At 42.1% G+C, this 12099-nt stretch overlaps 1 protein-coding gene across 2 annotated transcripts in view; it reads right to left on the reverse strand.

Moving 5' to 3' along the window:
* Positions 1-12099, reverse strand: part of SLC39A11 (solute carrier family 39 member 11) — a 2411801-nt gene that overhangs the window by 390575 nt on the left and 2009127 nt on the right. For both annotated transcript variants that reach the window (XM_086930982.1, XM_086930981.1), the window contains exon 7: positions 7186-7255. In XM_086930982.1, coding sequence (XP_086787108.1) covers positions 7186-7255 — 70 coding nt within the window. The remainder of the gene's footprint in view (positions 1-7185; positions 7256-12099) is intronic.

A 12099-nucleotide genomic window follows, 5' to 3' on the forward strand; every position in this document is an offset into this window, starting at 1 on the left:
CGCATCACCCTCCACAAAGCGCCTAGAGGCAGTACACAAGCCCACTCAGTTCTATTGCAGGCCTTCGAGGAGGAGGAAAGTGGCGAGGCATCCAATACCAAGCAACGAAAGGCGAGGAGACCGGCACTCCTCTGAAGGAATGCACCTTTAAGTAACTAAAACAGCAAAGATGCCTGTGCTCGCACCACACGTCATAACTCCGAAACCGTTCACTTCTCATTTTCATTCTGTCCCAACGTTTCACACTAGGAAAAGGTGATATGTTTTTAAAAAATGCAATAAAATGGCTTGTGCAGTTTTTATTGGGAGCCCACGCACAGTATTCAAAGTTTCACTTAAGGAGAGCACAGATACAGTGTCATATAGCTGGCATGATGCTTCTCACGTGCATGTGTGTGTGTAAGTACACTTGGGCATGTCTTTTCCAGAGTATCTTACTTTTAGCACCTCTGCCTCAGATTAAAAATGTGAAGCAAAATGCTTAGGCAAGTTTCAGAACGTTTTTCATCAATACCTGCACCTATGCAGTTTTTAGAATTCAGAGGAGATATATCAGTGTGTTTTTTCCACCCATTAACTACCCAATTTAGACAGCAGCTCTTTAACCATGGATATTTCTAAACACACAACATCTGTGATGTTATGTGGCCTCTTAGTCTGACAAAGTGGTGCAGGGCAGTGTTGCGGGTTGAAGTATGCTGGTGACGGGGGAAGGAAAAAAACACAAGTGGTGCAGTGCACTTAGGCTCTGGGACCCGAGGTTTTATATGCCGGAGCCCTTGCAGGACTGTCATGGGTCAAGCACAATAAATAGATGCAAATCCAGTTTATTGTGTTTAAAGCTAGATGTTTCTTAGAAAGTATACGGAAGTATGTTTGCCACATAATGAAAGGTCGATGTGAAAAAATGATGGTATGCATGCTTGAGTAATGCTGGTGAAACATTGTTCAAAAAACGTATATTGTATAATTCCAAAGTATGCATTCATTATTTTAAATGAATACCATACCCAGGCCTCAGTAGGTGATGCTTCAGAGAGTATCCGCAGTCAGTAAAATAACAAGTGCCTGCGGCTAGTTGTGGTGTTGCAGCGCTCTTGTTGCGGCAATTGTTTTTCTATAATGAATTGAATATCTCACTCAGCCATACGGCATTCCCTATGCAGGTTTACAGCATCCGAAGGGGGGGCAGGGCTGCTGGTAAGGGTTTCTTGAGCACAAAGGTCAGTGTTGCAGTCGGTGGTAGGATTCATAATTGTTAAGAACACTGGGTACTGAAGACACATGCTTTTGCTGACACTTAGTTCGGCGAGCTGCATCGAAACAAATTTGTTCTGAGTACTTACCTAAAGTGCCCACCTCATCACCGATTATTTCCACTATAAAGTCAGACGATTTTCCAACAACTCCAACTTCCAGACCGGGACCCCAGGCACAAACTTTCTGGGAAAGTGAAAGTCCGACAACCACGGCCTGCACGAGGGGGGAGAGACACTGCTGGGAGACAAGTGCAGGCATGCTAATTAAAAACACATGGCCCCTGTGCGCCGCTGCTGGCTCCGGAGAGCAAAACGCCCGGGGAGTCAACATTTCAGAAGAACTGGGACCTCCACACGCCTTTGGCCAATTGAGTACTAAAGCCTAGACGCAAAGGCCAATCGCTTGTGAGGACCACAGGCACGAGCTTCTACTGAAGCTGAAGTGATTCCAAGAGGTCGATTTCCTATGAAGCGCCCCAAAAACTACCCAGTTTACAAACATGGGCCTTTTTTTTGTTTTAAAGTTCACTTATGGAGGGGCACTTTTATTTTGGTACCTGGGCCGATTTTCTCTCCCAGTTTGACCCTGTTCAAATAAAAAAGGAATTAATCTTAAATACATACAATCTCCGAAGCTTAGTGAATTCAAGGGCAAGTAGGCACTTCCAGAAACAAGTACCACAGATTGTCAATGTCTGGGGTTTGTCAACTGAGAAACTGCAGAGCAATCCCAGTAACAAGCAATGCCAGATATTTCTGCAACCTTAGGAACCAACTACTAACACAAGCTCAATGGCAAGTGCCTCCCCTTCACTGGGTTCTGATTCTGAGGGAAGGGCTGGAAATGACCAGAGGCTTACTTCCTGGATGTGTGGGGCAGAACGCTCGGGTACAGATGGCACATGAATAGCACCCAATATATTGTCTATATATTGTTTCGCCTTTATAAAAGGTATAAGAATTAATTCACTTTAGTTAAAGGTTAAATAGTGCAATACAATGTTTTCTCACACCATACTTGTGAACAACCTGATTGTCCGAGGTACATGCAGTTAGACAAACTTGGAATGCAGATCTTTGGTATCCAGGAAGCACACACTCACTCGGAGATCTGACGAGTTCAGGCGAAACGTCTGTACAGGCAACTATTAATAATAATACTCTTCGTTTGGTGGACCTGTGGCTTCAAGTCACGTCTTTAGGTAGGCTATGTGTGGTTTTGGTGCATGTGGTCCAAGTTCACCTGAGAGACAGTGGAGCTTCCAATACAAGAAGCAAGAGAGTGCTCGGTCAAGTCAGGAAGGTGCAAGGTAGTATATACATGGGTGTTATGCCACTTTGTTATGGGTGAACATGTAGGAATCTGGGGTGTCACATGACCTTTGTGGTTGCCAAGGAGCTTTCGACACACCATACCTGGGTTGCATAGAAGCAGTAAGTCCCTATGTTATGTTGAACATTGCATTCTCGCACTTTGTGGTGGGTGTACATGAGAGCACATAAAATATTGAGTACTAAGGCAAACTTCACAATATACCACCAGGGTTTGCAGATTCAACACAGATAGTTCTTTAGCCAAACAGGTACGTATTTATGGACAATCAGTAGTACCCACAGCTGTAAGAACACACCCCTTTTCAATCAGGTATACAGGGACTCCTCCCTTAATGATTATAACACTATAACAACCTCTTTTAGTTAACGACTAATCACAGCTGGAGTAACAAACATTGGAAAAGAAAATAGGCTTTGCTTTCATTTTTAATCCTAGTAAACAATAGAAAACTTGCTGCAGTGAAAAAATGACAAAAAGCGATTGGTTTCTGCACACAATGTATTTACAGCCCTGCTAAGTATCACGCATCAGGCGTTAGGCTAACGCATTTTGTTGTGGTGAATCGCATCACCGCACTGAAATGCAAAGCCATGCATAATCGGCTTTAGCCTGCCTGCGCTGTCAAGCCTAGCACTTATATGCTGAAGCTGGAAAGCCAGAGGCTGTGGCAACGAGCACTGCTCCCGAGTCCCAGCAAGCTTAAGGGGCTCCTGGCTAGCTGAGCTAATACTTACTGGCTACAATTTATCGATAGGGCCACGGAGCGGCATTATCTAATTCCGACTAGGTGATGTCAGGAGAGGCAATGTCCAATGCCAATTACCAAGACATTGTGACGCCGAGTCAGGTTTTGCACCATGACTTAATAGGCGGAGGACGTTACGTCCTGCTGCAGCCTGCGGCGTAAATGGGTGACTACAGTTTTTATTAAAGTTTGTAGGAGGCAGGTTGTGGAAATGGCACTCCTACCACCAATGCGTGGCAAATTCAAACCAATGATCCATCATCCACGCGACCTACGTTGGAGCCCGGACCCAACCCCACGGGATCGTGCAGCACAGAGCACACACTGTGCAGCTGCCTGCTGCTGAGCATAAATGGGTGAAGTCGACGTGCTTGCGGCCAGGAGAACTCTAAGGAGTCAGGCGGCCCAGCTGTAAAACTGAATTGCTGCGGCTTGCCTCGCAAGGTAAGTTTCAGTCTCAGATAGTGGTGCGCCTCTGGACTGCCTCTCAGAGACTCAAAAATTTGCATTATTTTATAAATGATCTTAGCGCTCAGTCAGTGATCAGCTTCCTGTCCTATGGCTAAAGTTATATGCACCGCAAATGAATTTAACAAAAAAAATGTACGTTTTAAAACATATACTTTGCAAAATGTTCTCTGGACTTTAATGGAGAGAGGCAGACTAACGTCTTCTAAAGGGGGCTCTGGTGACAGGAGGTAGAAGTAACACATTTGAAGGTGCTAGTGGGCTAAGGACAGAAGGCAAAAAGCATTACCTGTGGAACATGTGACAGGAAGGGGAGCGTGACAGTCAAAACACATATGTTTGCGCATACCCTTCCAGCCTCACCCAGACACTTCTTGAATGGTAGGTTGGTCTACGGTAGGCCCCTATCAATGAGCAGCATCCTCACTCCTAAATAAAGAAACAGAGTTGGAGTTTCTGTAGCAAGGGTGTCCAGCTTCTGGGGTGCACCCCTGCGGGGCTAGGGATCACTCTTGGGTTCGTTTTCGTGAAGGGGTGGCTGTCACTCTAGGCTTGTAGGGGTCAGTTCCTGGCTGTATACTCCGGGCTGTTTTGTCTTGCTTTTTAATGTAGGGTTGAGGGGGTTAGTCTTCCTCCTCGCTTTCGAGAAGTGACTGGACTGGAGAAGGTAACTTTTAGAGGACTGTGGAAAGGAGCAGCTCACTGCTGCTGTTCAAAATCAGGCTCTTCCTTTCTCCTCTCATGGCCTGAAGCCCTCCGGGGGATACCTCCAATACCCCTCCCCTCCAGATACAAGATGCAAGAGAACCGACTCAAACCGTCCGAGCAGGCCCTGCCCCAGTGACACCTTCCCACTCCCATGAGTTCGCACTTCAGCACTGCTCACACTAGGGCCTGCACGCTCACAGTGACCTCTGCTGAGTGTAAAATCCTGCTAATTGGACTGTCGTAACACTTCTCTCCCCTCCACTTACTGGTGGATATAGCCCACCATCGACTTCAGAGAAACCCTACATATAGCCTCCAACCTGGACCTCGAGCAACATAACCCATCCCTAGACCCCACTCTTGTTATTTGGAAAATTATTTTCTTTATTTTACATCTCAGGTTGGATGACAATTATTTCTCGTCCATCTGGGAGAGGAAAAGAAATTAAAAAACACAATGACACCAAGTGGTCCAACCGGCCTCTCCAAGTAAAAAAATTCAGTCAAACGATCTGAGTGGAGAAGGGGACAAGTTCTTACTTTTTTACAAGCACTATGTAAGCACAGCCTGGTAGAGCCTTCCTGGTGCTTTATCAAGTGCAAGTATGGACGAATGTAACAATTCTGAGCTGGAGAAGTGGACCAGTTGTAACACACACATATCGCTCATCTTACCCAGAAATAATGTGTAACATGACCAGAAACTGACAGGCTTTATGGCAAGTGTATACTCACCAGAAATCCACACTATCCTTTTTAAAGGCATTACTGTAAGCGGATTATAGTGCAGAATGGAAAAAACAAAATAACCCTACACATGACCGGAGTCTGTGTGCCATGTCAGTTAGATAAGTGCCCTTCCATTACTGGTGCTTTTCAGTCGTTTTTAAATCTTCTTAGAGTTTCTTGTTGCTCAAATGGGTGTATTTCTGATATTTATATGTGTCCCTCGTCTTCATTCCTTTATTTTTGGTCACAAGAAAGTGTCACTCGTAGTCTTTGAAATGTCACCCATAATTTCACTGAAATTATGAAAATGTCACACACAGCAATCTGAAACCTTGGCAGTTGAGTATTTATGAGATAGTGTGTGATGATTCAGTGTACTTTGAGATGTATAACCTCCGGTGCATTGAAAAGCTAACACTCTACAGGAGGAGCAGTGATGCACGAAGGCCCAATAGCATGAGAAGAGAGAGATAAATACTCCACTAGGTGCAGCCGCTGTGAGTATATTTGAGCAACAAGGCTCTTTGTAGGTCTGACTTAACAGTGCAGGTGTCAGCCTAACATATTGTTACCACACACATAAATGAATCTGCACTGTGAGATCTACAAAGAGCATTGTTGCACAAATATACTCACATGGGCAGGAAAAGGCCCTTTCCTATTCTTAGAACTCGCGGTCACAATACAGTCTCGGATACAAAGATGCTCATCGAAGTTTGTCAGTTAGGTGGTAATAGGCGTCAGTGTGTGTTGCGATGAGTGAATGCCACTAGCATACAAAATAAAAACCACATATGGCCCATCCTTATCTGTTCAAGCAGCCAAACTATAGAACTCCACGGATAACTACTTTTTCTTCAGAAGACTACTCAAGAGTTGGCTCGGCACCACATAACCACCATACTCAAACAAAAATATACAGCATATCCCTGTGTAAGTAAGCATTTATATGGACTACATATGTGTACTTACATATGTGTATTCCTTTGTATAAATATGTATAATTATGTTTTTATAAAAATATTTGTTAGTTCTGATTATCAAGTGTGCATATTACTCATAGTTATATTATTCTAAGTTTAAAGTGTATATATGGGTCACTGGATAAATAAATAAATTTTTATCATAACTATCTACAATTGCTTCACCATCTAATTACAAAAAGAACTTATCATAAATTAATACAATAAACAAATTAGCTTAAAGTACTGCAACATTTTAATGTCTAAGTTTATTGAATACAACTTAAATCTACATTTATTACCTTTCTTATACATATATACCTTCCATGTACTTATGTATCTTTATATTTATTATTTTAGTTCTAATCCAGCAGATCCAATGCACTACCCTATATCTCATCCTATGCCTCTCTCAATATATCCTCTACCTCCACTCTCGGACTCATCCCAAACACCATTCTACTACTACGATCCCAAAATAACCCTTTCTAGACTCTTCCCTCCTCTACAATCCTTGAATAACCTCAAGCCTCTTGAGGTTATTCAGATCTCCCAAACAAGCCTTTCTAAGCCCTTCTCTCTGACTCTACTCCTCCGCCTCCCTCTTTACTCATCTCAAACCTCCTCCTACAGCTATAATCTCTAAGAAAACACCTTCTAGACCCTTCCCTCTTCTATCCCCCCACTATCCTTTTCAATCCAACTAACAGACTCACATGTCCACCGCTCAAATTAATTTGATTTCTCCCTGTACTAACACATCACTAATACTTTTTGGGTTCCGGAGTGCAGTGCTACTCGCCGAAAAGTGCTGGGACGCCTCATCAGGGTCAGTAAGAGCTATATAAATGCAATTACAATTTAACCTTGGAATGTGTAACAGTATTTCTATCCCAGGAAGGCAAACTTTGCAAGAAGTGTGGTGTAAAAACAATATTTTTAGTAATGAATATGGAGCCCAAAGCCCATGGCACTTACCTTGCACTTTCAAATGTTGCTGATGCACTTTTTCCTACAGCTCCGAAGCCAACACCAACTGCCAGGCCCTCTAAAATACAACAAAACACCTTTACATCAGAAGCTGAAATGGTAATAGGAGTGCTCCCACATTGGCTATTCATGTTCTACAAAACCTTCCTGAATACACTGAGGAATACACACACACTCACCCATTGCAAGCAATTGTTTTCTCAGGCCCGATTTGAGATCCTGAGCCCCATGACTTGGCATATGCAGCAATCTCAGAAAGAGCTTTCTTTCGTGGTAGTGATAGTACAGGGGTTAATACCTTTTAAGACAAGACCAATACAAAGCTAAGGAAAATACACAAAGGAAAGACGTAAGTATAAGAATACATTCATGGCCTGAATCGTCCTCCCTCTATGGCTGTGTATCATTCTCTTGAAATAATGCTTGGTCTGAAAGAAGTTCAATTCACTTGAAGAAGGCAACCCAATACTCCCCAAGGAACAGGGTAACGTAAGTTCAATAGAAAAAATGTGCCTTGAGGAATTATTTCATAACATTACTCATTTTATATCAAGTCATATATATGTACATTGATTGAAAGGAACATAAGAAATGTAGTATCTTTTTTTGGCTTTTTATCACACCTGAGACGAATATATGTAACAAATTATTACAAAGATTAATACAAAGACTAGGCAACAAAAAAACACTACCACATTCAATACAGCTTCTAGTAGTGCGTTATACCGTTGGTACTGTATGTACTAAACATATATATACATAAAGTGCTCCTGACACATCAGTCAGCTGTTTCATCAATTCTTTTTACAAATCCTGTTGTTGCTGATTGTAAACCAAACGGTACATAAGTGTCGACGTTTCGGTCTTTATCGTGTAATTCTCACCAAGACCATCCTCAGGACTATTGTTGCACAAGATATCTACAAAAATATACAATATATACAGTATATTAGACTCTACTCCCTATGTCCAATATAATTGATTGTCTGCTAACATTAAACTAGCCGTCACCACACCCGGTGTGACAATCCAAACTTATCTACATGAATCAAGCCCCAACGGGGTGTCCAATACTCACTAAACAGAAATAAATCTCCCCAGTCTTCAAGATCGATTTCAGACTTCTCAGTAAAGACCAATCAAATGTGTATGTACTCCTGCATATGCACATAATCAAAAATGCCCGATCAGTGTTTCCTTAGACCAACTAATATCTACACCTACGTTAACACCAAATGACTGGAAGCATAGCTTACCTCCACAGTGTTGAAAGGGTACTACGGGTCAAACGGGTATCAGTCCACTATATACTTGTAATTGCATACCGTCTTACCTACAAGATAAAAACAGGGACGTCCACTGTTATGAAATCGCAGGTTACAGGAGGCCCCTCTAATCTAAATTCGTGGCCCCTCTAATCTAAACTCGTGCTCCGCACTCGTACTCACTCGTATGCTCAACTTGCGACGGGGAACTTCCCTCGTCTCTCTCAGTCAGCGTCTACAGTACACAGCTGCGAGAGGACGATGGACATACTCGCGTAGGGTTCACGCATGCGCATATGGTTACTAGCGTGCATGTATCGGACGTGGCCATATTGGAAAGGTGAAAGTAGTAATCAAAGCCCTTACTGAAGTCGGGGCGATAAATTTACGAATTGTACACCACCCACATTCACTATATAAAAGACGTTGAAAATACGTATATCACAGCAATTGCCAAAATAATCAAACACAATAGAAAATATCAAGTGAATCCAAGAAAAACCGGTCAGTATCAGTATATACATGGGACAATAGATGACTGATTCTCCGGGACGCGACCCCCCTAGGAAGGACCAGTTAAAGAATACCTCAATCTTAACAATGGAAATTCCAAGTTACATCATAGCAAGAATTCTAATCATATGGTCGCTAGGCTATGCCATTCCACTTATTGATTTAATCCATGCTCCATCGTCTTACTGGTCCATATCCATCTATTCTCTTTTAATGTTAGCAGACGATCTACATTGGTCCTCCTTTTAGAACCCTTGACAACCTCCAGCACAAACCATGTCATATCTTTAGGGCCATGTGATTTGTGAATGAAATGTTCTACTAGGGGTGCTGTCAGTACCTTGCATCTAATTCGTGATTGATGCTGCGCTATTCTTTTTTTCACTTCCTGTGTGGTCTTCCCAATGTATGTTAAATTACAGGGACATCGTTTACAGTATATGACGTTCTTCGTCAAACAATTGGAATGGTGTTTCAGCATAACTTGTTTCCCATTTAGAACACAAGATTTAGTCACTTTAGTGGTATCACATGCTACACATTGTCCACACGGGTAATGACCCACTACCGGCGCCAGTCCCCATAGACTCTGAATGGTGTTTCCCCATGGCTCCCTGTAGGTTTTCACCAAATGGTCGCGCAGGTTCCTAGCTCTCTTAAATGCAAAACGAGGGAAACTTAACTGTGTTTCAACTTTCTGTATTAAATGCCAATTTCTTGATATAATCTTCTTAATTTGGTTGGACTCAGTTCCAAAGGTAGTAACACAAGCAATAGTGTTATCAGCCTTATCCTTTCCCTTGTTCTCATCCAACAGTGCTGTCCGATCATAGTACCATGCACGTTTGAGAGCCCGTTTCACCAGTCTGTGTGGGTATTGTCTGGCACTTAATTTCAATTGGAGGATTTTTGCCTCTCTGAAATGATCCTCCCTTTTGGTACAATTACGTTTGATTCTCACAAATTGACCAAAAGGGAGATTTCTAGGGTGATGGCTGGAATATTTCGAACAGAGTATTACGAGATGTGGGTTTCGTGTATAGATTTACCACTAAGTTACCATTGTCATTCGTAATCTTAAGGTCCAGCAAATTTATAGAATGGTTACTATGCTCAATAGTGAATTGTAGATTGTTATTTTGCTCGTTTAGCCATGCATGGAATGACAATAGGTGATCCTCTGGACCCTCCCAAATTAAGCCGATATCATCTATATACCTAAGGTATTTTTTTACATGTGTTTCAAAAGGGTTATTGTTATAAATTACCTTATCCTCGAAATCTGCCACGTACAGGTTGGCTATATCTGGGGCGAAAATCGCTCCCATCGCCACTCCTTTTCTTTGGCCATAGAAGTCTTCATTGAATAGGAAATAATTGCGTTCAAGAGCTATTTTAGCACATTTGATAACAAAATCCACAGGTACTTGTGTTGGGTGGGTCTGGGTCTCTAAGATTTTTTCGAGAATATTTAAAGCCTCATTCTGCGGAATGTTTGAGTATAAACTCTCAATATTCATCGTTACTAGGATGTTATTGCTGGGATCAAATGGCACCCCTTCAAGAGCATTTATGACACTTATGCTATCCTTAGTATAAGATTTTGTAAGTGGCACAAAGGGTTTTATAAAAAAAAGTCCAAATACTCCGCTAAGGGTTGAAGAACTGACCCACACCCCGCCACAATAGGTCTTCCGGGGGGGTTTTGCTCGCGCTTATGGATTTTTGGGAGTGTGTAAAATGCTGGAATCGTAAAACCTTTCTTATTTAAATACTCATACTCTTTCTGGCTTAACCACATCCCATCCAGGCCCTCCTTTGTTGTTGTAAGTATATCTTTTCTGATTATTTCTGTTGGGTCTCCCCTAAGTTTAGTGTAGTGAAGAGTGTTGCTCAGTTGGCGTAACGCCTCCCTATCATTATCAGTTTTGTCCTGTACTATTATGCTCCCCCCTTTGCGGGCGGGTTTGATGTAAATATCATCACGTTTGGCTAGTCCATTCAATGTCTCATGTTGTTCTTTAGTAAAATTGTATTTTACATACTTCCTCTTTTTTTTAAATAGTTGGTCCAGCTCCACCAACACCACGTTTTCAAAAGTTAACAATTCTTTTGGCATTAGATTGTTGGCAGGATAAAACGTAGATGGACATCGGAGGCCCGTAACACTATGGGGGTCATTGTAGATAGGGGTCTTACTAAAAAAATGTTTTAAACGTAGTGTACGGAAAAACCTATGGATTTCCATTTGAGTTGTAAAATGGTCATTCCTATTTGTGGGTACATAGGACAATCCATAGCTCAGTAGTTCTAATTCCTGTCTACTTAACTCATGACTGGAGAGATTGAAAATAGGTACTACCTCTAATGAGGGATTATTAACCATGTTCCCTGTGAGTGTTTCCATTCCTTCTACCATTCGTAGTAACTGTTTCTCGTTTGGCGGAATCCCAGGGTATATTGATTCCTGTACCAACCCCTTCGGGCTGTTCGGGTCCGCCCTCGTGGTAGTGTCTGGCCTCTCAATAAAAAAGGCCCACAACCTTGCCCCCTTCCAAATCCTTGGTTAGAACTATTTCCTCGATTTGTGCTATCGTCTGAGCTTGATGATGCCGTGTCAGAGAAAGTGATATGTTTCGGGGCCCATTGTGTATGACCCTGGCCCTGTTGGAAAAACTATTTTTTGAGATAGGGATAAGTGCGTTCCTTTGAATAGTATTTTAAATCCTTCTGCAGTTTTTCAGTCTTCTTCAGTATATTATTTTTAAGGAAATCAGCTATCTGTGTTTCGAGCTTCTTAAGAAACTCCTCAGCATCGGTGACAGTTTGGTCCTCTCTAACTTGTTTCTCCAATTCTGCTATTTCTTGTTTCAATTTGTCAATGTGTTTTAACGCTGTCTCAATTCCTAACACCATCCAACTACGTGAACACTTATTGGATACAAAACTAAACCCTAGTTTGAAATCCTCATCATATACGAATATAGCTGGAATGTTCCGTACCTGTAACCCAATGGGGATGATATTATTTAAACAGTCAGTAAGAAATTTTGTGTGCAACTCTGTCCTGATTAGCTTTTTACGCAATCTTTCCAAATTGTTGCGAACTGTAGTTTGTTGTATG

This window comes from Lissotriton vulgaris, chromosome 7 (assembly GCF_964263255.1).
Source record: "Lissotriton vulgaris chromosome 7, aLisVul1.2, whole genome shotgun sequence".
Classification (NCBI taxonomy): Eukaryota; Metazoa; Chordata; class Amphibia; order Caudata; family Salamandridae; genus Lissotriton; species Lissotriton vulgaris.